The sequence below is a fragment of the Electrona antarctica genome, assembly GCF_951216825.1.
Source record: "Electrona antarctica genome assembly, chromosome: 11".
In the NCBI taxonomy this organism is placed as follows: domain Eukaryota; kingdom Metazoa; phylum Chordata; class Actinopteri; order Myctophiformes; family Myctophidae; genus Electrona; species Electrona antarctica.
The window spans coordinates 25,981,258-26,004,292 of record NC_136792.1 but is presented as its reverse complement, the minus strand read 5'-3'; the positions used below and the strand labels follow the sequence as shown (position 1 = coordinate 26,004,292).

General features: G+C 43.7%; 1 protein-coding gene across 1 annotated transcript; it reads left to right on the top strand.

Annotated features, from left to right (window-relative positions):
- Nucleotides 1-22,038: 22,038 nt before the first annotated feature.
- Nucleotides 22,039-22,497, top strand: LOC306932073 (nucleoside diphosphate kinase A-like; the record flags this gene model as incomplete). The annotated part of the gene is made up of 1 exon (XM_079513778.1): nt 22,039-22,497. One exon carries the CDS (start codon nt 22,039-22,041, stop codon nt 22,495-22,497), a length of 459 nt encoding a protein of 152 aa, XP_079369904.1.
- Nucleotides 22,498-23,035: the final 538 nt, after the last annotated feature.

Genomic DNA, 23,035 nt, shown 5'->3' with positions numbered 1-23,035 from the left:
GCTTCTTTGCAGTCCTCTGTTCTCCTATACAGCTGTGAATGCTGGACCCTGAAGCCTGCTCTACAGATGTCCCTGGCCACTGTGCTACACCAGAATGCAGTACTGCATCAACCAGGATGAACATAATGTTACCAACAAGAATAGGGGGCTACCAAGGGTGTGTGCGAAGAAGGTAGCAGGGAGAATGGGGCAACCAGACGGGTGTGGGACATGGAGATGTGGAACAGGGATTTGAAGAAGTGTGGAAAGTCAGTGAATCCAAATGAGCAAAACTTTCAGATGTTTTGTCTCCAAAGGAACCTTGAAATTATTGTCAGGCGTAGCCATTTTGGAATTTTCAGGGTAAGTTTCCTTCCCTCTGCAATATGCTAATGTACAATACCTCAAAACAACTGCTAGCGGAGCACTTTAAGGGACAGTTTGTTTTGTTATTTGAGTTACTATGCACAGTGACTTATTTTGGGTTAATACATTTTTGAGGTACCGGAGGCTAGATTAACCATAAATATTTCAGAAAATATCACTTGCAGCACTTTAAAAGTTCTACTAATTTCCCTTATTATAAAGAATGCTGTGTTGCATGATTTTCCATATACATGTACTGTACTTTTTACACACATTAATTTGTACATGTGAGCTAATACTGTTGTGTAAATAGAATGGGTTTGTTTTTAGGATAATGAATTGCATTTTTATAGCGCTTTTCCAAGTGCTCAAAGCGCTTTACAATGGTTCATTCATTCATACATTGGGAGGTGAAGCAGCGAACAGTCGACACCAGCCTTCTCACTTCCCACATTCATACACCAATGGTGGCAAGCTCACACCGACCAACTCATTGGAGGCAATGTAGTGTTCAGTGTCTTGCCCAAGGACACTTCGACATGTGGACAGGAGGAGCCGGGATTCGAACCGCCAACCCAGGGATCATTGGACGACCTGCTCTACCTCCTCTACCTCCTGATCGAGCCACAGCCGCCAGGATGGTGACCTTTGATTGCAAGCAACACATCTACACAACAACAACCTACAATGAGGTGATATACGATCAGCTCTCTGTTTGCACTTGGACATTTTGGACGGACAGAAGACCAACCAACTAGATGTGTGGTCGCTGGTCGTATAGCTGCAAACTATTGGATTTTAATATGTCTTAAAATATGTGTGGACAGTGTGGATTATCATAATGCTGAATGTGCTCGTAGTGAATGAACCATAATCAAAGATATATAACTATTCTAATTGGTAGATTGCAGGATATGCCCTACTGCTTTTGGTGTCCCCCTGGCCTTCCCTGATTAGTTGCCTGGTTCTCGGGGACCCCCAGGGGTCCTTGCAGCAACATTAGTTAATGTAGCATGAAAATCAGTTAAACCACTTTAACCCTATAGAGCGTCGCAGTCCCGCCCCCTACCAGGGCCCAGGACATGATTCTCCGTTCATTTTCCTCATAGACATTTCAAAAAGTATTTATTTAAAGACGTTTAAAAACGGCAGGTTACAACACTTTTAATGTTGTTTTTCTTCTTTGTAATTATTTGTTTGGTCCAAAATATTGTGTTTGTTGTCATGAGTTGTCACGACTCGAGTTGGCTTTGTCCGCGGTGTAACCGTCTTTAAATAAATACTTTTTGAAATGTCTATGGGAAAAATGCATTGGGAATCATTTCCTGGGCCTGGCGTCGTCATGAAAGAGGGCGGGACTGCGACGCTCTATTGACACCAGCTATGTGAAAATAGCTGATCTACAAACTTACAGTGCATCGTGATGCTTGTAGCTCCACTATTTTGAAGATTTGAAATAAATGTGGAATATATACAAACACACACACACACACACACACACACACACACACACACACACACACACACACACACACACACACACACACACACACACACACACAGTATATTTTAACAACACAAATCTTGTACAGGGTCCCTTGGTCTCTGTCACAAAATCTTTTCAGATGGTAAGCTGTATACAGTTTAATTTCGGGGTCCTTGACATTACAACATTTGAGAACCACCTGTTGACTACTGTTCAGTCCTATCAGTGGAAGCCCAGGACAGGCTCTGCAGAGTAGTGTGTGTTGTGTTTTATATTTGGCACACATCCATGCTTTGTTGAATCCTTATCTGGTCCTGAAGACCCAGACTACTGCTACTGTAGCTTTTACTGCATTATAATGGATTGCACATCTTGAATAAAAACCTACACTACTCTCAATCCCCGGGGCTAGAGAACAGTAGAGAATGAATGCATTTACAGTAATAGTGTCAGAATTCAATAGATGAGAAATAGCTATGGTATTATCTATTCATCATAGTCTTGAAGACATTTCGAACCCCAGCCCAAGGAAGTGTTAATATATCCTGCGTCAAGACAGTCATTTTCAATTGCGGATTACGACACAGATCATGCATTTTTACAGTACATGGCTTCATATGCCACCATGCTGAAATCACACCTGGTATCTATGGTACCTGTGTCTTCTGCAATGTAACATTTGACACTGAGGCTGGATGTAGTTGACACTTCATTATCCCTATCTTTGACCCGTTTTATATTATTTATTTTGTATCAACTGCCGTACTGCCTCACAGCGACCTCAGCTGGCTAATATCACATTCTAGACGGCAGCAACATGCATGTTATTGATGCATTTTGCTGCAAAGGAGGGATGGGAGTTCATTATGTAGAGGATGAGGTCAAAACGTGGTTTAATTTGAATTGTATCTCTCTTTGTGTCGCTCCATCTTCAACTCGTGTCTCTTAATTCATTTCTCTCCAACTCTTCTGCTCACTTTCTGCCTCCCTCATGTAGCTCTCTCTCTTTTTCTCAATTTGGTTCTCATCCTGTCCTATAGCTCTCGTCGCTGCATCTCATGAATACAGATTATTCGTCAGCACTCCTAGCCTATAGCAGTCTCACACTCACATGCACACCAGCTTGCAGTAGAATCTTGACCATGTTTACATCTAGGAATTAAGGTATATATATTTGATTTGATCTGCTCCTCTGGGAAATCAGGGAACAGGGAAAGCTCTGTTTCTCAAACAAAGACAATGCTGTCTCTCTTCATGCATCCTGAGCAGTAATAGGGCACACTAACTGGCTGCTGAGGTGGAACAAGGGGGGGTTATGTAACTATCTATCAATGACATATTCAAGTTGCCAATGTCAAATATTAAATTTGCTCTAGAATCATCTGTGGTAAGTCAAACTGTACAAACCAGGGACTAATCTAGATCACAGTCAATGAGTCTTGTCAGCCATTATAATAATGTTTAATGGAGTGTACAGTGGGACACATTTTAGATTTTTTACAGTCATAAGATTTTTTTTAAACAACTGACATTTGGAGATTTTCAGTCATACTTGATTCACACCTGCTTAACATTTGAGAATACAATCTTACACGGGGGCACGGTGGCACAGTCGCCTCACAGCTAAGGTTCTGGGTTTGATTCCAGCTGGGGACGCTGTGGGCCCTGGGGGTGTGTTCTGTCCTCCAGTCCACATCACCAGCGCCCATAGTGAAAGGGCCTGTGTGGAGGTTGCATGTTGCAGTAAAGAAATGCAGTAATCCTGGTCTCTATACTGCCTCCCACTGGCCAGCCGGGGCTCCTGATAGAGGGGAAAAGAACTGGTTGGAATAATGTTTTCGGGGACAGAGTGGCATTCCGACACATGCACCGCCATTCCGATAAAAAAGAGTGAATACAGTGTCATGAAGTTTTATGTTTCACCTTCACTCACCAGAATATTTTCCTGCAAAATAAACGTGGAGCCCAGAATTTTCAGCCGTTGTTTCCTGTAGGCTATTATACAGACAGCTGCTCTACAACGGTGCCAGGTATCCTTTGTGTACATGTAAATGCCACTGGTTCTTGCCACAGGGCCAAAGCTTTTCATATTAGTCACTGACATGGTGCTCAGGAATCTTTATAGGAGTGCCATGGTGTTGGCTAGAATGAAGCCATGGAGTCATCATTGCTACGCCTGGCCGTTATCGTCGGCTGCCATAGGGCACGTGATCACTGATGCGCTACAATAACAACATTCATGTCACTGGGAGTGGCCCAGGTTCATTCATGTCACTGTGAGTGGCCCAGGTTCCAAGCATTGCAACAGGCACTGAAGAGTGTGAGGGACCAGGGCCGAGCCTAGCACAATTTGTGAACTAGGCAAGCTTTATCCGTAGTATGCTTTTATTTTCTCTTTTGTAGATCTGACTTTTCTTTTGTCTAAACATAAGTGCCCCTCTCAATTGTGGGAGGACTTCACGGCCAAAGTGGTGACGAGCCAAACAGATTCGTCTGGAACCAGGCTATAACCAACCAGGGCCCAGTATTAAAATATGGGGCGGGACATTGTAAAATAATAATAATAATAATAATAACACTGAGAGGGACGAGACTAATATCCACACAGTGATATTAGTAGCATTTCACTACGCGAGGCTATATAGGCTACATAATAATAAAAGATTGTTGTGTTTGTTTGTTTGTTTGATTGGTTGCCCTAGGGCTAGGCAAACGGGTTGCCCATAGGAGGTGACGGCCCTGTGTGTGTGTGTGTGTGCGTGTGTGCGTGCGTGCGTGCGTGCGTGTGTGCGTGCGTGCGTGCGTGCGTGCTTGCGTGCGAGAGAGAGAGAGAGAGAGAGAGAGAGATGGTGAGGCAGTGCAGAAGAGACAGGATGGAGAGAGGTTGAGAAAGTCCTCCGAGAAAGAAAAAGGAATAAAAAATACGGAGACATATGGGATGGGCCAATTAAAGAGCAATAGAGTGAAACAGATAGACGCAAGGAGAGATAAATCAGCAGGGATAAAGATAACAAGAGTTAACAGTAGAATAGAAGAAGAAGAAAAACGAGGTAGAGAAAGATTAAATAGCATTATTTGGCTCTAAGACTACAGTTGATTGACGCCAAGATTTCCCAACTGTATTTTTACAATAACAGGCTAGCTTCATCATCCTGTCTTACCTTAGTGCGAGGTTGCTGCATTACCACCGTGGATATAGCAGGACTTATACTGTTCCTGTGCTGGAAAAAACCCGAAATGTAGTTTTCTGTTTCTGTTGTAAAATGTAATAGCTAGCAAATTGTGTAAATTAATTGCACAATTTTGATACTGTACAATGTACCTACCTTTGAAGTGAATTCTTGTGAGGTACTATATTGATCAAGGCATATCAAAGCAGACCATCTTCTTCGCCCTACTCCATAGTTTTTCTCATGTCACCAAAGCTGAGGTTCAATTCCGAGATATAAGCAGCTAAAGATATGTGACAACAGACCCCAAATCCCACAACAGCTCGACAATTAATGTGTATGAAGACTGCTACAGACCTGTCAAAATGATGTTCTTCCACTCACAAAGGACTCACAAAGCGATTGTCGGACAGTGACAATCTGACACGTTACATTTGTGGTGTTGATTGCTAGTTACGCTGGAACTGGTGACCTAGCTGCCAGAGTCTGGTTATGCTGGAACTGGTGACCTAGCTGCCAACGTCTGTGACTCCACTGGTGCCTGTTCTGCCATTCTATGCAAATCTCTGTGATTAAATCTCTGTGATTGAATTTGTGTGTGCGCATTTGTGTGTGTGTGTGTGTGTGTGTGTGTGTGTGTGTGTGTGTGTGTGTGTGTGTGTGTGTGTGTGCGTGCGTGCGTGCGTGCGTGCGTGCGTGCGTGCGTGCGTGCGTGCGTGCGTGCGTGCGTGCGTGCGTGCGTGTATGTCCTTTGCATACCTAAAAATCATGGTAATTTCAGTGCCACTGTACCCCTGCACCTGCACCCCTCACAGGCACAAATGTTGGTGAACAAATAGGAAGTTGGCGTCGGTTTCCAGCGCTAGTTTGATCCAGGAGAGTGGCGCCATTGAGGGGGCAGAAAACAGCGCTTGAGCACTAGTCGAGCAGAGCTGGAGTGTGACAAGCTGGAGTTTGAAATACATTGTTTTCAACGAGAGCGGCGCAAATATCAGCAATTTTAGGCATGTGTGCTACATGACTTGTTTTAAAGTATTGTACTATTACTAAAAAAATAATTAAAATGAAGTGATTTAAGATCATTAAAGCTGGGCTGTTGCCTGAGTCCAGTGCATTTTGCCAACTTCCAGTCCAAGACTTTGTCACACCTAGCCATGCTCTTTGCCAATAGAAGGCTATTATAGAAGAGCCGCCATTGGACTGGCCCCATGAAGTGAGAGGAGATGTCGTAACTCTTCTTCAATGGCTCTGGTTTGACCCACCCATCTATTCCCAGAGAAGCACAGGGCTCTTCCAGGCTACTGATCTAATGGTTTGGTTATACCTCTCATCTTACCTGCATTTTGCTTGTATTTTAATAACAGTATCCTCCACAAGTTCCCTTTGTCTGTTTGGGATTCACCCTGCAACACATACAGTGAGACAGGGTCAGTGACCCTGGGCCTTTTGGGTAATGTTGTAGTATAAAGTTCCTGTTTTAAATCTCCAGAGTTCTCACAGAAGATGCTTACCACATTCTGAACAGCTAGATTATAATCCTGTCCAGGGCACCAACTGTCCTGCTTTGTATCGTCACCCAACCCTAGCAGTGACCACACCTAAGGGTTATATGGGCACGGAAAGAAGAAAGTGTTGGTGAAGGTGATCCTGAGGCAAGAGAGCTCCTGAGACGAGTGGGTGAGAGTCTGGAGGTAGAAGATGATGTCAGAGCAGACATGAAGTGATTTGTCCTCTCCATCGTCTATGGCAAGAGTGCAGATATTACCTGTGGGAAGGACAGAGCTTCAAAGTGGCACAAACTTGAGAAAATAAATTACACTCCGTCTTCTACCTGATGACGACTCACTGAATCTTCACCTTGAAAGGACAAACTACCTTACCAGTGCGTCATACCCTCCCCCATTTCCCCATCAGCTCCCACCTCGGGGCTCTTCAGATGACAGTAGTACTGATAATGAGTGGGGTCAGTTTGGAGAATCAACAGATTCCGATGAAGAGTATAGTAGCGGTCCATTTGTTTAATAAATTGTCATCGTTTAAGTGAAAAGTTGACCTTTTTGACCGGCGAGATGACCTCTGTGTACTTAGACTACCAGGCAAGACATGAAGTTAACAGAAGGAGTATGTTTTACCATGCAAGAGGTTTTCGGAGTGAATAAATTGGTGCAGAGGGTTGTTGCGAAATTGGAAATTGAAAAGTGGCTAGTGTGATGGTGGTGGTGCTGTTGGATTCCTTCTGTGTGCTGGGTCCTCTTTTGCATTTGGTTTTGTCTTTAATGAACATGAAGATTAACTGGACAATGATACAGCCGTCCTGGTTTTGGTTGGCTGGACAATGGTGGAGCCTGCTACTTGTAGGCTCTGATTCTCAGACGGGCCTCTGGTTGGAAGGGCCAGGATGGACCTACCGGAAGCTCGGTGGATGCAGGAGCAGTAGCTGATCTGCTGGGGCTGATATCAGTTTACCATGTGGGTTGTTTCTAAGAACTGCGCATCGAAAGACTGTCTATGGAGGACACTGAGCTTGAGAATCATGCACAGGAGGGGAGAGGAAACTGTACTGTTGTGTTGTGTCCAGAGACGGGAGGGGAGAGGAGACTGTACTGTTGTGTTGTGTCCAGAGACGGGCTGGGTGTGGAGGACTCGGTGTATAGAGGGGGTTCAGAGGCAGCAGCAGCATGCTACTGGCTGAACCCTAATGGTAAATGGTAAATAAAGGGTTTTATAAAAAGTCAAAAAAGTCTCTCTCTCTCTCTCTCTCTCTCTCTCCCGCAAATTCCTGTAACAGCTCGTCGATTTCATTCTCCATGTGGTCAGTGTGCTGGATCTAAACTTTAGATCCAGCACACTGACCACATGGAGAATGAAATCGATGAGCTGTTGAATTAGATTCTAAAGAGTTCAGACCAGGGGTCATCAACATGTCCATACACTGACAAATGTGTCCGTGGCAAACACTTCCCACTGAGCAATCTTCGGCTTTTAGACGTCTAAATGACCGTCTAAAAATGGGGTAAAAATAGACGTTGAAACAACGTCGTTTCAACCGTTGAAACCGTTGAAACGACGTTGTTTCAACGGCCAATCTAACGTTTGAAACGTTTGAAACGACGTTGTTTCACCGTCTAATCTAAGCCTAGACTGCTAAAAAAACTTTCATTTTTAGACTATTTTTACCCCAGTTTTTAGACCTTTTTTTTTGCCATTTAGACGTCTATTAGACTACAAAAATGCTTGGTGGGTTGGTCTTGTCCGTGGCTGTTTGATTTTCTTTTTATTACACACCATATCAATGTTCTCACTTTGATCATATACAGTAAGACCCAATTACTGAATGTCAGTCAGGTTTTCATCAGAATATGACACTTATGGACACTGACTAGAGTCCAGTGGTTCTCAAATGTTTTATCTGCAAGGACCCCCTTAACTCTGAGAGTGTAGAAATGGAACCATATGGGACCCATAGCCTAAGGGTCCATTTGGTTCCATTTTACACTCTCAGAGTTAAAGACCTGTTGGTCATTTAGGACTAGCTCTTTGTGTGTTTCTGGTGATATTATTATCTGCTCATTTTGTATGTCCGTGGCAAAAATGGAATTTTGACCACAATGTCCACCACAAGCCGGCATTGCAATGACCCCTGGTTCAGACACATTCCAGCTCATCAGCACAAATGACTACAAAACAGTCTAATCTAAAATGTTTTAATACTTTGCCACTATACCACAGTGTGAAGTAAAATATATTTGCAATTGCAAAAAAAAAAAAAAAACGTTTTCAAATAATTGTTGTGGAGTAAAAGTACAATATTTGCCTCATTTTCTGTCAGTGACTGATATTCACATACACTGCAAATGTAAATAAACATGGAATTATTTAGAATGTGTATGTTGTCAATTTGAATAATTTATTGGATGATACTTTGAAGATTGACAGTAACCATGGTGCTAGGTGTGTGTGTGTGTGTGTGTGGGTGGGTGGGTGTGTGCGCGTGCAGGGTGGTGGGGGGGGGGGGGGGGGGAGGGTGGTGGGGGGTTAGGGGGAACTGTGGCACCACAAGCTCCCACAGTGATGTGGTTAATAATTAACAATTTTTGACGCCAGCTATTATGGCGACAAGATCAAGAAGCAGGGTTGAGTTCTGTCATCTGTCTGTTTTGTCTTTGCTCTCTCTCTCTCTCTCTCTCTCTCTCTCTGGTACCCACGTTCTGACTTTTCACCATCAGCCTCTTTTCATCTCCATCCCTTTTCTCAGTAGGTTTCTCTGTTTGACAGTAGAGGAAAATGAAAGGCATGTCTGTGTTGCTCTAATCTCCCAAGACTGATTCAGAGCTCCGTGAAAGGAAAACATTTTTTTGTACTTTTTTTTCTCTTTTCTCTGCCGATGGGTTCCCAGATGTGTTGTTGTGACGGTGTTGCCCTAAATCTGACTCTTATCTCTAGAATGCTCACTCTCTTGCAGTGGTAATTGTGTCAACTAAAACTATGATGGAAAATTTCCGTCGACTAACTTTTTTTCACTGACAAAAAATATTTATAGATTTTCGTTACCACTGCATGACGCAATATTGCTTTCTCTGGGTGGGATCTCTGTCGGTTTTCTGCTCTATGTAAAGTGTATTGAGACAACTTGTTGTGATTTAACACTTTAATAAAATAAATTTGAATTGAAAAATGAAATAAAAACGAAATAAAAACTAAGCTATGATGACTAAATATATTGACAATTTCGTCAACAAAAACTAGACTAAAATGTTAGGGAGGGACTAGTGGAGAAGAGATCCAGTAGAACTAAATGTTAGGGAGGGACTAGTGGAGAAGAGATCCAGTAGAACTAAATGTTAGGGAGGGACTAGTGGAGAAGAGATCCAGTAGAACTAAATGTTAGGGAGGGACTAGAGGAGAAGAGATCCAGTAGAACTAAATGTTAGGGAGGGACTAGTGGAGAAGAGATCCAGTAGAACTAAATGTTAGGGAGGGACTAGTGGAGAAGAGATCCAGTAGAACTAAATGTTAGGGAGGGACTAGTGGAGAAGAGATCCAGTAGAACTAAATGTTAGGGAGGGACTAGTGGAGAAGAGATCCAGTAGAACTAAATGTTAGGGAGGGACTAGTGGAGAAGAGATCCAGTAGAACTAAATGTTAGGGAGGGACTAGTGGAGAAGAGATCCAGTAGAACTAAATGTTAGCGAGAGACTAGTGGAGAAGAGATCCAGTAGAACTAAATGTTAGCGAGGGACTAGTGGAGAAGAGATCCAGTAGTAAAAGACAAGTTGGGTGGTTCGCTCTGAAAATAGAAGATCTACAAACTCACTGGGACGAAGCTTGTAGATCTGCTATTTTCAGCATGCAACCAAGTGCAAAATCAATATTGCAATGCTCTTAAGGTCCACCAATATATTTTAGTCTACTAAATCAACTGTAGATTTAGTCGACTATAAGATCTTATGATACAAAAACTAGACTAAAACCAAAACTTTTCAGATGACAAAAATTGTATTTTATTCGAAAGAATATGACTCAAACTAAATCAAAATGTGCTGTCAAACTCAACAGTACTCTCCCCTCCTCCTGCCTACTCACTGCCTCCCCCTGCTGTTATATAACATGTCAGGTTTCTAAGCTCCAGCAGATGGGTCGATTAAGGACCTCGCCATGCCGTCTCTCTCTCTCTCTCTCTGACTCTCTCTCTCTCTCTCTCTCTCTCTCTCTCTCTCTCTCTCTCTCTCTCTCTCTCTCTCTCTCTCTCTCTCTCTCTCTCTGTAGGAGGTGTTATGTAAAATGTCAGGTGTCCAGCAGGAGCATATGGGTCAGTTGAGGACCTCCCCATGTCTGCAAACTGTTTCCCCTCTCTGTCTGTGGCTGTTTGTATGCATCCTTATGTATGGCATCCAGCACCAACGTTGGTCGATTAGCTACTTTAACCAACCCCAGGGGGGGATTCTCCAAAATTAGTAGATCTACAGGATGGAAAATGTGGTCAAAGTACAGTTTTAAGTCCAGTTCTCTAAGACTAGTTTACAATTTACAATGTAGACCTTTAGCCGATGCACTAAATCCAGAGCGACTTACATTTTGCTGGTAATACTGCAAATACATAGAAATAGTAATCAAAGATCATAAGCAAGCTGAGAGCCTATAACGTCCATCTAACAGTAGAGTATCTGTACAATGAAACTATGAGTATACACTATAGAGTGCTATGTCTACATAAAACGCTACCATAATTATTTGAGTATAAGTGGTTCATTTAAATATTGGTGGTTAAGTGGTTAAATGGTAAAAGGAGTCACCATGACTGCAACTGCAACGCTCTCTCTTTCTCTCTCTTCCTCTCTCTCTCTCTCTCTCTCTCTCTCTCTCTGTCTCAGTATGATAAAGGCAGTGTAACAGTTTGACATTTAAAAGCTCCATTAAAGAGCTCATGAGGCGCCGCCTACACTATTCTGCTGTCAGAACTTCTACTGTGTTCTTGACGTGTCCTTACATCATCTGTTCCTTCTGGTCTTTGTCTTCGCTTCTGTCTCTTCCTCAGTCTTCTCTCCTTGTTTTTATTTTATTTGTGTAACTCTCTCTCTCTCTCCCCCTCTCCCTCTCTCTCCCCCTCTCCCTCTCTCTCTCTCTCTCTCTCGCACGCACGCACGCACGCACGCACGCACGCACGCACGCACGCACGCACGCACGCACGCACGCACGGACGGACGCACACACGCATGGGTCGCACGCACGTACGCACGGGTCGCACACACACACACACACACACACACACACACACACACACACACACACACACACACACACACACACACAACACACACACAACACACACACACACACACACACAAGCATATTACACAAATAGGCCAGTCAATCTAAACTAAAAAGGCGCGTGACCCAAAGAAATTGCAGTAGTAATCGTTCAAGGTTTTTTATGATCCTTAGGGTCATCCAAATAACATATTGAAAATTGTCAATGAAATATTTAGTGGATCATGGTAGATTAAGGAGTTGAAAGTTGGGGTACCATTAACAACCTACAGGCCAACAAATCTAAATATAATTATGCTTTAAGTAGCAAAGTGGTATATAACGCTTTGAAAAGCGGCATACCACTTTGAAAAGCGGCATACCACTTTGAAAAGCAGCATGCCACTTTGAAAAGCAGCATGCCACTTTGAAAAGCAACATGCAACTTTGAAAAGCGGCATGCCGCTTAAGTTGCATGCGACTTTGAAAAGCGGCTTGCCGCTTTGAAAATCCCCTTGAAAAGCGGCATGCCACAGTGTAAACTTTGAAAAGCAGAATACCACTTTGAAAACTTTGAAAAGCGGCATACCACTTTGAAAACTGTGAAAAGTGGTATGTCACTTTAAAAATCACACCCGTGTGAACTGAGTGGTGTAAGGTCTTATATAGACTGATCAGCTGTGGTCTGACGTAATGTCTGACGTAATTAAATCACACCCGGGTGAACTGGGTGACCGTAGCAACCATGCTCATGCACAGACAGACAGACAGACAGACAGACACGTAAACTAACAAAGCCAGTCGTAGGAGTGGTTTACACCACTCAAAAACTGTGAAAACAGTTTGAAAAGCAAAAATGACCTGAAACGGCATAATCCTAAACCAGGAGGATGTTGTTCATTGTTAAATTAGTGTTTATTTAATTCAGACTGTGTAAAATGGACCTGTGCTCATTCTCATGGGAGGCATACTTTGGTTAGACATAGCATTGGTTAGACATAGCATTGGTCCGACTGGATTAAGGTTGGTGAGGGGTGCGTTAACACGACCGGATTAAGGTTGGTGAGGGGTGCGTTAAGGTTGGGAGAGGGTTAAGGTTAGGTTTTGGTGTGTTGCGCCCATGGGAGGTTAGGGTTAGGGTGAGGGTTTGAGATATCAGACCAATGGTATGTCTAACCTACAATAATGGTTGACCTACGGGTACAAGTCTGCTACTCAAACTTTGCAGAATGCTTCTCTACAGCTTTGAAGCTACATAGTGTAATGTGAGTGATTGATGTTGCCAAACAGACCCCAGGGAGTGTTTTGGTCGACTCATTGCAAGTGAACTCCATATGGTTTTGCTTTGGACAAATGTGAAAACCAAACAGCATGGCACATTGACGTCTACCTTCACAGGGAACGAGACAAAGGCAGAATTGTTTTCCTCCACATTCAATAAGGACTCCAGGCCAAATAATAGTCCAGCTGGCAAAGACGCACATCCATCTATCCATCAATCCATCTTTAACCGCTTGTTGAACATAATTATTCTAATTGCACTCAGTGGAGGTAATAATTTGCTCAGAGGAGGTCATAAACCCATAATTATAGCTATAATATAATTTTGAAACTAAAGCCTGCTATATGAAAGATGGAGCGGAAGAGAGCACTCAACATGCCTGTGTAGTGGGAGCCCCGGGTTCAATCCCCGCTTCCCCCGTGTAATGCTACACCTGCATAGTTCCTCACTGAGCAATACAGAATTTTGTGAGGCTCTGATTGGCATTTGGTGTGTGATAGTGATGGATATTTTAACCTTATATGTACAATAATATATAAGACAGACAATATTTGACTCTCATACTCACTTCATTTATGAGGTCCTAGGGATCTGTTTTAAGAGATAACATTCAAACAGTTGTAATCCTTAAGCTCAGCTCGGTGACTTGACTCGTACTAACCACGAAACATTAAATATCAATTAAAAAAATAAAATAACGTAATTAACATGTCAGTTTATGTTGTGCGACGGGCAGCTGCATGCAGCCACCCTGCCTACCCGGAAATGTAGTCTCTGGGTTGTTTGACTCGTTTCTAGTGCTTATTTTGTTACTCTTTGGGTATATTTGTACATTTCCACCTTCAGTCGATGCTTCATATCCATATGAGTGAAAAGGCCGGGATGATCGGTTTATTTTTCAAACACAGTTCTTATATGAAGAGATCTAAAATCCCCCTATGAGGAATTCAATGCAAATAAAAAGTACACAAACCTGTGGACTGGCGCCCTCTACTGACAGGACATCAGGACTCCAGGGCTCTATTACTGTTAACGTGGATATTTCATTTCTGATTATAATAAGGACCAGAGCCCGCCCATGTCAACGGAACATCCTCCTGCCTATAGCTGTTCTGATTGGCGGGCCAGGAGGATGGGTCTGTTCTTGCATCCGGGAGGCGGGTCTAAACCCTTTCTTAAAAACCCATGTCTCTAAATAATAATAATTTGTCTTCACACATATCTACTGATTCGAGGGTGTAGGTGTGGTGTGTCTCCAACCGTGGGCCCTTGTACCCCACAAACTGCCTTGTTAGGCCTACTGAGTGACTTTTTATCATTAAAACGTTGATACAAAACTAAGACTGGAAAACTGTCCGCCTGGATTTCTTGACGATCAAGCCTTTCATCACTGTTCATTGTATAAGAGCCGTTGATTTCAGATACATCAATAGCGGTATAGCGCACATTGTCTGAGTTGTATGTCCTGCATCAAACCTGTTTTCAGGGAGTGCATGCTATCAGTCTGAAAACCAGATGTTACTTTCAAGGCTGTGCAAGAAACTACAAGGATCAATATTTAAGCTTCAAAAAGGCATTAACAGAAAGAAAAAGAGCATAAGAGGGGGTCTTTGACAGGTGAGTTTTCAGACTGAAGTGGAAATGGGGGGGGGGGGGGGGGGGGTACTGACTGAGTGGAGGAGGATATTCCACAGCTTGGGAGCCAGGTGGGACATAATCTAGCGTATAATCCCACTGGCTGCTATGTGTAATACAGTTTATCTACAGTACCACAAGGAGAGGAAGGAATTCAGAGTGTAAAGTGGACCTGTGCTCATTCTCATTCCCCCCTACCATCCATGTTGGGATGGACATCCCATCAAATGGACATTTTGGGATGGACCTCCGGGTACAAGCCTGCTACTCAAACTTTGTGTTACTGTCCTGTCCCATTATTCAAAGAGCAGCTGTAGAATGCTTCTCTACAGCTTTGAAGCTACAGAGTGAAATGTGAGTGATTGATGTTGCCAAACAGTCCCGAGGCAGTGTTTTGGTCTAGTCTTAACTCATTTCAAGTGCGAAGCCCAATCCAAGTGGTTTTGCTTTGGACAAAAGTGAAAACCACACGGCATGGCACATTGATGTCTACGTCAATTGATGATCAAATAATATAGCCACAATGAAGTGTTCCGATCCTGACGATCTTTGCTGTGTCTTTCCCCCATCTCTCTCCCTGTTTCCTGTCAACTTCCTGTTACTTTGTATCTATCAATAAAGGCAAAAACAAAACCCAAAGATATCTTAAAAAAGAAAAGAAAAAAGCTGAAAAAAGCTGCATGCCCCCCCCCAAAAAAATAAGGTGTTCAGTTTTAAAGGCATGGAGTCTCCCTAACGGGCCGCCGATAAGATAGGTGCAATTGCCTCCTCACCAGAGCGAGACAGACAGAGGAGGGCAGGCCGCCGCGGAGAAGACTGGGACTGGTTATCTGGGACTGGGACTGGTTATCAATCACAGGTACATCCCACAGCTCGTCCTTAATCAGATCGATCTCTCTCACCTGTGTGCAACGCCTGGAAACATACAAACCTGCGGCCTGCCCTCCTCCAGTCAGTCGGCGTCTGCACACTCTTGGTGAAGGTTGGCGCTGGCGGCGGTAGGTTAACCCCATTCATAGCCTCCTTAAATGTTGACTCTATAGAGCGTCGCAGTCCCGCCCTCTACCATGGACGGAATGATTCTCCGTTCATTTTCCTCATAGACATTTCAGAAAGTATTTATTTAAAGACGTTTACGCCGCGGACAAAGTCAACTCGAGTCGTGACAAATCATGACAACAAACACAATTTTTGGGGCCGAAAAAATAATTAGAAAGAAGAAAAAAACGGCAGGTTACAACACTTTTTTTGTTGTTTTTCTTCTATGTAATTATTTGTTTGGTCCAAAATATTGTGTGTGTTGTCATGATTTGTCACGACTCGAGTTGGCTTCGTACGACGCTTAAAAGGTCTTTAAATAAATACTTTACGAAATGTCTATGGGAAAAATGCATTGGGATTCATTTCCTGGTCCATGGTAAGGGGCGGGACTGCGACGCTCTATAGTGACAGTATGTTTCTCAGGCATGTGCAATTGGTCCTGTGTCGAGTCCGAATGACACAGTTAAAGAGGAGTGCATAAGGAACGCGACTCCATACCGGAGGCGCTCAGAAGTGGAAACCTTGTATCTCCCCCCAGCTCTCTGGTCCCCAGGGAAAGGATAAGTGATTGACCCGTTAATACAAGTGACTGTTTCCCTTGCATAGTCTGGCTTCTAGGACAGTGACTTTCCGTTAATTATCTGCCAAGATCCTAAATTAATCCTATTCTTAATACTCACCTCAGTTGAAACCTACATCCTGGAAGAGCAACGTTGGTTCACCACTCCTGTGTGTTGGTTTTGGGTCAGATGCGACAGGATGTAAACAAACAAACATTGAAGGTGGAGGAAATCTGCATAAAATGCAAGGCGGAGGAAATATGCATAAAATGCAAATTTAAGGTTAAATGCTGAAACTAGGGGGTGACATTTGTCATCTCCAGGCACCCAAATGATGCCCCTGACTAGAACTACAAATTTGCTGCGAGATCAGGCTCAAAGAACACTAGTCCGTGCTTTCACTCAGATGCTTTCTCTCTCTCTCTCTTCCCCCCCCCCCCCCAATATTCACGATATCATAATGAGCATTTGTGAGGACCAATTATATGAAGATAGGTTTAAAATGGGGTCATATGAGTGATTAAGTGATGATTTTTATTTGTTTGTTTGTTTTTTGGGGGGGTCGCAGGAAGTCAGCAGATTTTTCTTTTGGGCATTTAAGACTGAAAAAGGTTTAGTAACCCTGGTCCAACCCACTCCTCTGTTCTCCACCACCCCTCTGTACTGCTCTGTCCAAATGTTGTGTGGCTAGTGGTGTTCTTCCTCTCACTTGCCCTTTCTTTGTACAGTACATACTGTATCCTCTATCGTATTCCCCCCTCTCTCTCTCTCTCTCACTCACTCTTTCTCGCTCTCTCAATTTTCTTCTGGGCAGCAGCGTGATGTCATGACCTGAAAACCAATTATCTCAGAGGACAAAAATGTCAGAGAACCTGTGGTTTGCGCGCACACACATGCACGCACGCACGCACGCATGCACGCACACACACACACACACACACACACACACACACACACACACACACACACACACACACACACACACACACACACACACACACACAAAGAATCACATGAACATACACTTGCATGGCCTATACATTCACAACACACTCGTTCAGTGTGTTCTCTTTCACACACAGACACAAATCCACCAGGGGAAAGACACACGCACACTTGCACTCCAACCTTCACAGGTGGAAGGTGTGAAACTATAATTGGGGTCATGAGTGCAGAGGCATCAAATCAAATAAATCACGTTTATTTATAAAGCACTTTCGTTGTACCTAGATTAAATCAACTGTACAAACACAAAGAGGGGGCTGGCTGTAACGCCGTAGTTATAGATAGTTATAGTTATCAATTAGTACACACACGCACGCACGCACGCACGCACGCACGCACACACGCATCAGTAATGATACATGGCTTTTGGATGGCTATAATGATGTAGGTAGTGAAAATAAATCATATTTATATTTCATATAAATTAGAATGCATACACCACACATATAAATAATAATAATAATTGCTGAATGCATTCATGCTTGGAAGTACACAAAGCAAAAATAGAAAGATACATAACTAGAAAAAGTGCCCCTCGGGGCACATACAGTATGTCTCCACCAGGGCAGGTCAGGTTGTGGCCTCCTGGTGGCGCTATAATAGCCCAATGTGAAAAGGGTGCCATTTGTTCTTATGCCTTTGATGGCAATTGGACGTGGCATTTTGTAACAAAAATGTGTTTTGCAAAAATCCACCTGTTGGTGGCGCTATAACAGGTCAATGTGAAAAGGGTGGGATATATTTATCAGCCTAGTAGGAAAGTGCGTGAAAGATTTCACGTAAATTGCATGCTGCAAACTTTGAAAGCCAATGTTAGCCAATTAGGATGGAATATGAAATATCGGACAGATCCGTCTTGAGCACATGACTATAGAGATACTGTGTGATGATTTGTGGGATTTTTGGACAAAATCTGGAGGAGTAATAGCAAAACATGTGTTTTACAAAAGTTGGCCTCCTGGTGGCGCTTCTGCCGTTCTGGAAAATTTGGGGCAGAGGTTCATCGTTGGTATCTAGGGTGTGTGTGTGTGCAAAGTTTGGCATGGATCGGGCCAACAGTGCCGGAGATTAGCTGTACACTGACTGACTGACTGACTGACTGACTGACTGACTGACTCTCTCACACACACACACACACACACACACACACACACACACACACACACACACACACACACACACACACACACACACACACACACACACACACACACACACACACTCTCTACACACACACTCTCCCCTCTTTTTTTGGTCACATTCAACAGTGTCACGGATGGATGTACATAGTAGAAAAAGGCACAGGACTGACAGATGGAATGAAAACAATTAAAAAGTAAACAATGGGAGCACGGATGGATGATGGAATGACAGATGTTGAGACAGGTAAGAATGGGGGAGTCAGTCAGGAAACCTGCCAGGCAATCAGTTAGCCAAGCCGATTATTCAACATGTTAGCCAGCCAATAGAACAACCAGCCAATCAAACAACCAATCGTCAGCCTGCCAGTCAATGAGCCAGTACATTTTTCAGTCACGTTGGCACCCTACTTGCCAATTAAAATCAGTCATCTAGCCAGATGGCGTGTCTGTCAGCCAGTCTGTTAAACATTTGGCTAGTCTTTCATCTAGTCAGACCATCATCAACTCATCACTTTATCAGACATTCTCTCAGAGCTCTCCTGTCTCTTCACACTTTCTTCCTCCTTACATATCCCCTATATGACATCTCTTATTACTCATTTTTTGCATCATCCCTCTCCTCTTTTATTCCTTGTCTGGCTAAAGCCATGGCCGAGCCAAGTGTAGGCCTTATAAGTTCGCCCCAACGTTGTGAACACGATATCTCAGGAACGCCTTGTGAACCCTACTACGCACTCCTGTCTCTTTAGTAAGGATATGCGGACGGATCTTCTCAATTGACCTCCTGAGATCGTGTCCACTAGGCTCTGCAAAGCATTCCCCCACAGAGTTTGAAGTCTTCTTTCTCCCACATATCAATTGGTTTCGTCCTATGGAGCATGCAATGGGTTTTTGACCGCATCTGCCTATAAGCTGTGGTGCTATAGTGAGGATTTGAACACCGCTCTCGTGCCACTCTCAGACCAGTTTAAATTTACATTGATATAATCCTCAGTGCCAGCTATGACATAACATTACTAAATCAATTATTACCAAGACATCTGGATGTGTTGTGCAGCCATTATCTGTTACGAAATATACGGACGGCAACTAGTGCAGATTGAGACTCGCTGTGAAGTAATGGGGCTGTTTGGCATAGACCAGATGCTGTTGTGCTCTTGGGCCAGGTTGTTATTCTGCTGTTGCTTGTTTACCAGAGTAGAGAGATTGGATCTTCTAATTGGAAAGTTATACATTAAGTTGGAACTTGGGGTATAAGATGGGGGAAATTCTCGAGTTACAGTTGATTTTCACTGCACACACAGCCTTGAATGTAGATATTATCATATCACGGTGAGTGCTTCACCAATCTCCTTTCATCCTCTTGCCTTCATCACTCTCTCCTGCTCTTCCACTCTTCCTTTCGTCCGTCCGTCTGTCCACCCGCCTCTCTCTCTCTCTCTCTCTCTCTCTCTCTCTCTCTCTCTGGTTCAGTATTAGGGTGTTAATAGTCGTATAGGCCTACATGTTCAGCGCCAGTGTCTGAGTGTTGTAGTTTATCTTTGGAAGCCATAATCCCTTAGAACCCCAGAGCCAGAGGGACATCCACTGGCACACACACAAGCACACACCTCACCTGACACCACACAAGCACACACACACAATCGCACACACACAAGCGCACACACACAAGCACGCACGCACGCACGTGCACACACACACACACTCTCTCACAGACACACACACTTACTTTCTAACATTTTGCTAGAGCTTCTTACTCCTGTATATGTTGCATGAGTGTACTCTGTCAAAGTCAAACCGGACATAGCAGATCTACAATCTCATACATAAAGCATCATGCTGGCTCACATTATGAACTTGATGATCAGCTTTTTTCGGTGTGCCTCACTGGTGCGTAACGATCCTGAACATGAGAGGTCAAATGTACACTGTGCCAACATGAATAGCATGGCGCAAGCTTGGCACACACTTGACAGTGCCTTTGACAGCATGACTGTTTTGCCCATTTTAGTGGTTCAGAGACATCCTAGGTTCAGAAACAGTTCAGAAACATACCAGGTCAGATTTAGCACACTGAAAGTGCAATTATCATATTGAATGAGTGCATTTCATCTTTCATTGGAATGGGGGAAGTGCCATAGCCTACAGTACTTGATAAGTTTAGCATACAGCCTACAGAAAACCAATTATCATATGCATGACCTGATTAATCAATAGAAGAAACAAAGGGAAATTCAGATAATAGGACAATATCAAATACAATAATTAAAAGAGAGTAATATTTAATATACATTGTGGATGAATAATTAATATTTCAGTCGAACGGCCACGTTTTACAATTCTATCAGTCGAACGGCCTAGTTTTACAATTCTATCAGTCGAACGGCCGCGTTTTACAATTCTATCAGTCGAACGGCCGCGTTTTACAATTCTGTCAGTCGAATGGCCGCGTTTTACAATTCTATCAGTCGAACAGCCGCGTTTTACAATTCTATCAGTCGAACAGCAGCGTTTTACAATTCTATCAGTCGAAAGGCAGCGGTTTACAATTCTATCAGTCGAACGGCCGCGTTTTACAATTATATCAGTCGAACGGCCTAGTTTTACAATTCTATCAGTCGAACGGCCTAGTTTTACAATTATATCAGTCGAACGGCCGCGTTTTACAATTCTATCAGTTGACCGGCCGCGTTTTACGGATTTACAATTCTATGCTTAAATCCATAATGTACGTGCCTGTTTGTTGGTGCTTGTGCTACTGTTTAAATATTGTGTAAGATGCAATTTGACGCTTATTTAATTAGTTTGATTAACGAGGCAATTGTGCCAGTGTTAGGGTTTAGTATGATAGGACTCAAAAGCAGAACTCAGAACCAGATGAATACAAACTCAGGTATTTATTCACAAAACAGGTGAAAAAACTAAAATAAGCTGGGGGCTGTGTTGGGCTATGTTGAGCTGGTCGGCAGGCAGGCAGGCAGGCAGGCGGCGTAGAACACTGGGGGCACAAGGAGACGAGGAGTTAGAATAAAGTTGATTCGCACGCAAAACACGTAGAGCTCAGAGGCACAGTAACTTTACCGATCGGCAAATGACAAACTGGCAAGGGCTGGAGTGACGATTCAGGTCTTTTATCAGCTGGGCTTGATGAGGTGATGACCCCAAGGTGTGCAGTTCCACAGGAGGTAGATACAGCACGTCACAGCCCAGGAAGTCAGTCACACGCCCATGCCAGACCATATAGGGAAAAAGGGAAAAAAACAGAAAAACAGCCAGCCCATAACAGCCAGGTGTTAATTAGTCCTTTTCCACTCCCCACTTTTGAACTGTAATTTGTAAAAATGTATTTTATTTCCTCTGTATTAGATACCACACACATTCAACTATGCATTCCCTGTACCCTGTACCCTGATCAGAGAACTTGAAGGACAGTCTGAAGCCATGTGGAACTCCATATTTGGGCAAGACTAACATCATTTTTGACACAATATTTGAGGCAGCACAGCTTAAAAGCTACACCACACAGGCTCTGAGGGTGTTATTGAGCATCAGCGTTCTTCTTAAACTTTAAGGGAAAGAAAATATTTGAACGGATAAGTACAACTCAAGGGTGGTATCAATCATCATGTCTGAGAATGAAGAACGCACCTTCATTGCGATTAAGCCTGATGGAATTCAGAGGGGACTTACTGGGGAGATCATCAAGAGGTTTGAAAACAAAGGACTCAAACTTGTGGGCTTGAAAATGACCCATCCTTCTCAAGATCTCCTAAGGAAGCACTATCACGACCTCAAGGACAGATCATTCTTCACCGGCCTTGTAGACTACATGCACTCTGGCCCAATAGTTGCCATGGTGTGGGAAGGAAAGGAAGCAGTGAAGACTGGCAGGTTGATGTTGGGTGAGACCAACCCTGCTGATTCTATGCCAGGGACCATCAGAGGAGACTTCTGCATCCAAGTCGGGAGGAACATCATCCATGGCAGTGACAAAGTAGACAGTGCGAAGCAAGAGATTTCCCTGTGGTTCAAGCCAGAGGAGCTGGTGAGCTGGACCAGCTGCACTCGCGAATGGATCAACTAACAGAACGCCAGCCATGACCTAGCCCCTCTCGGGACCCCCTCGGTTGAGCTCTTTTCATCGTTCACCAGTAGGGTCCCTTTGCATTTCTTCCACTCTCTATGATAGACAGCTGTACATACGCTCCGTTCAGGCCGATCTGTGCTCCGCTTAAGTGGTGGTGAGATGTTTCAAAGACACTGGCTAGCTGCGACAGAGCAGATCAGAGGCAGGAACGTAGGGACGCGCAGCTAGCCAGTGTCGGTGCGGGAAGCGGTACAATGGGAAGTCAATAAGTAAGTCAAGGAAGGAAGGAAGAGAGAATTTCAGAGCAGCCAAATCTGAAAAAATATATACTTAACGGCATCTGCGCCAAATGAAAATTCTTCCACGTTTACGTTGTCTCCTATAGCCAGCATATGCATCTTTGAAACATCTCACCACCACTTAAGCGGAGCGCAGATCGGCCTGAACGGCACGTATGTACAGCTGTCTACCATAGCGAGTGGAAGAAATGCGAAGGGACCCTACGGGTGAACGATGAAAAGAGCTCAACCGAGGG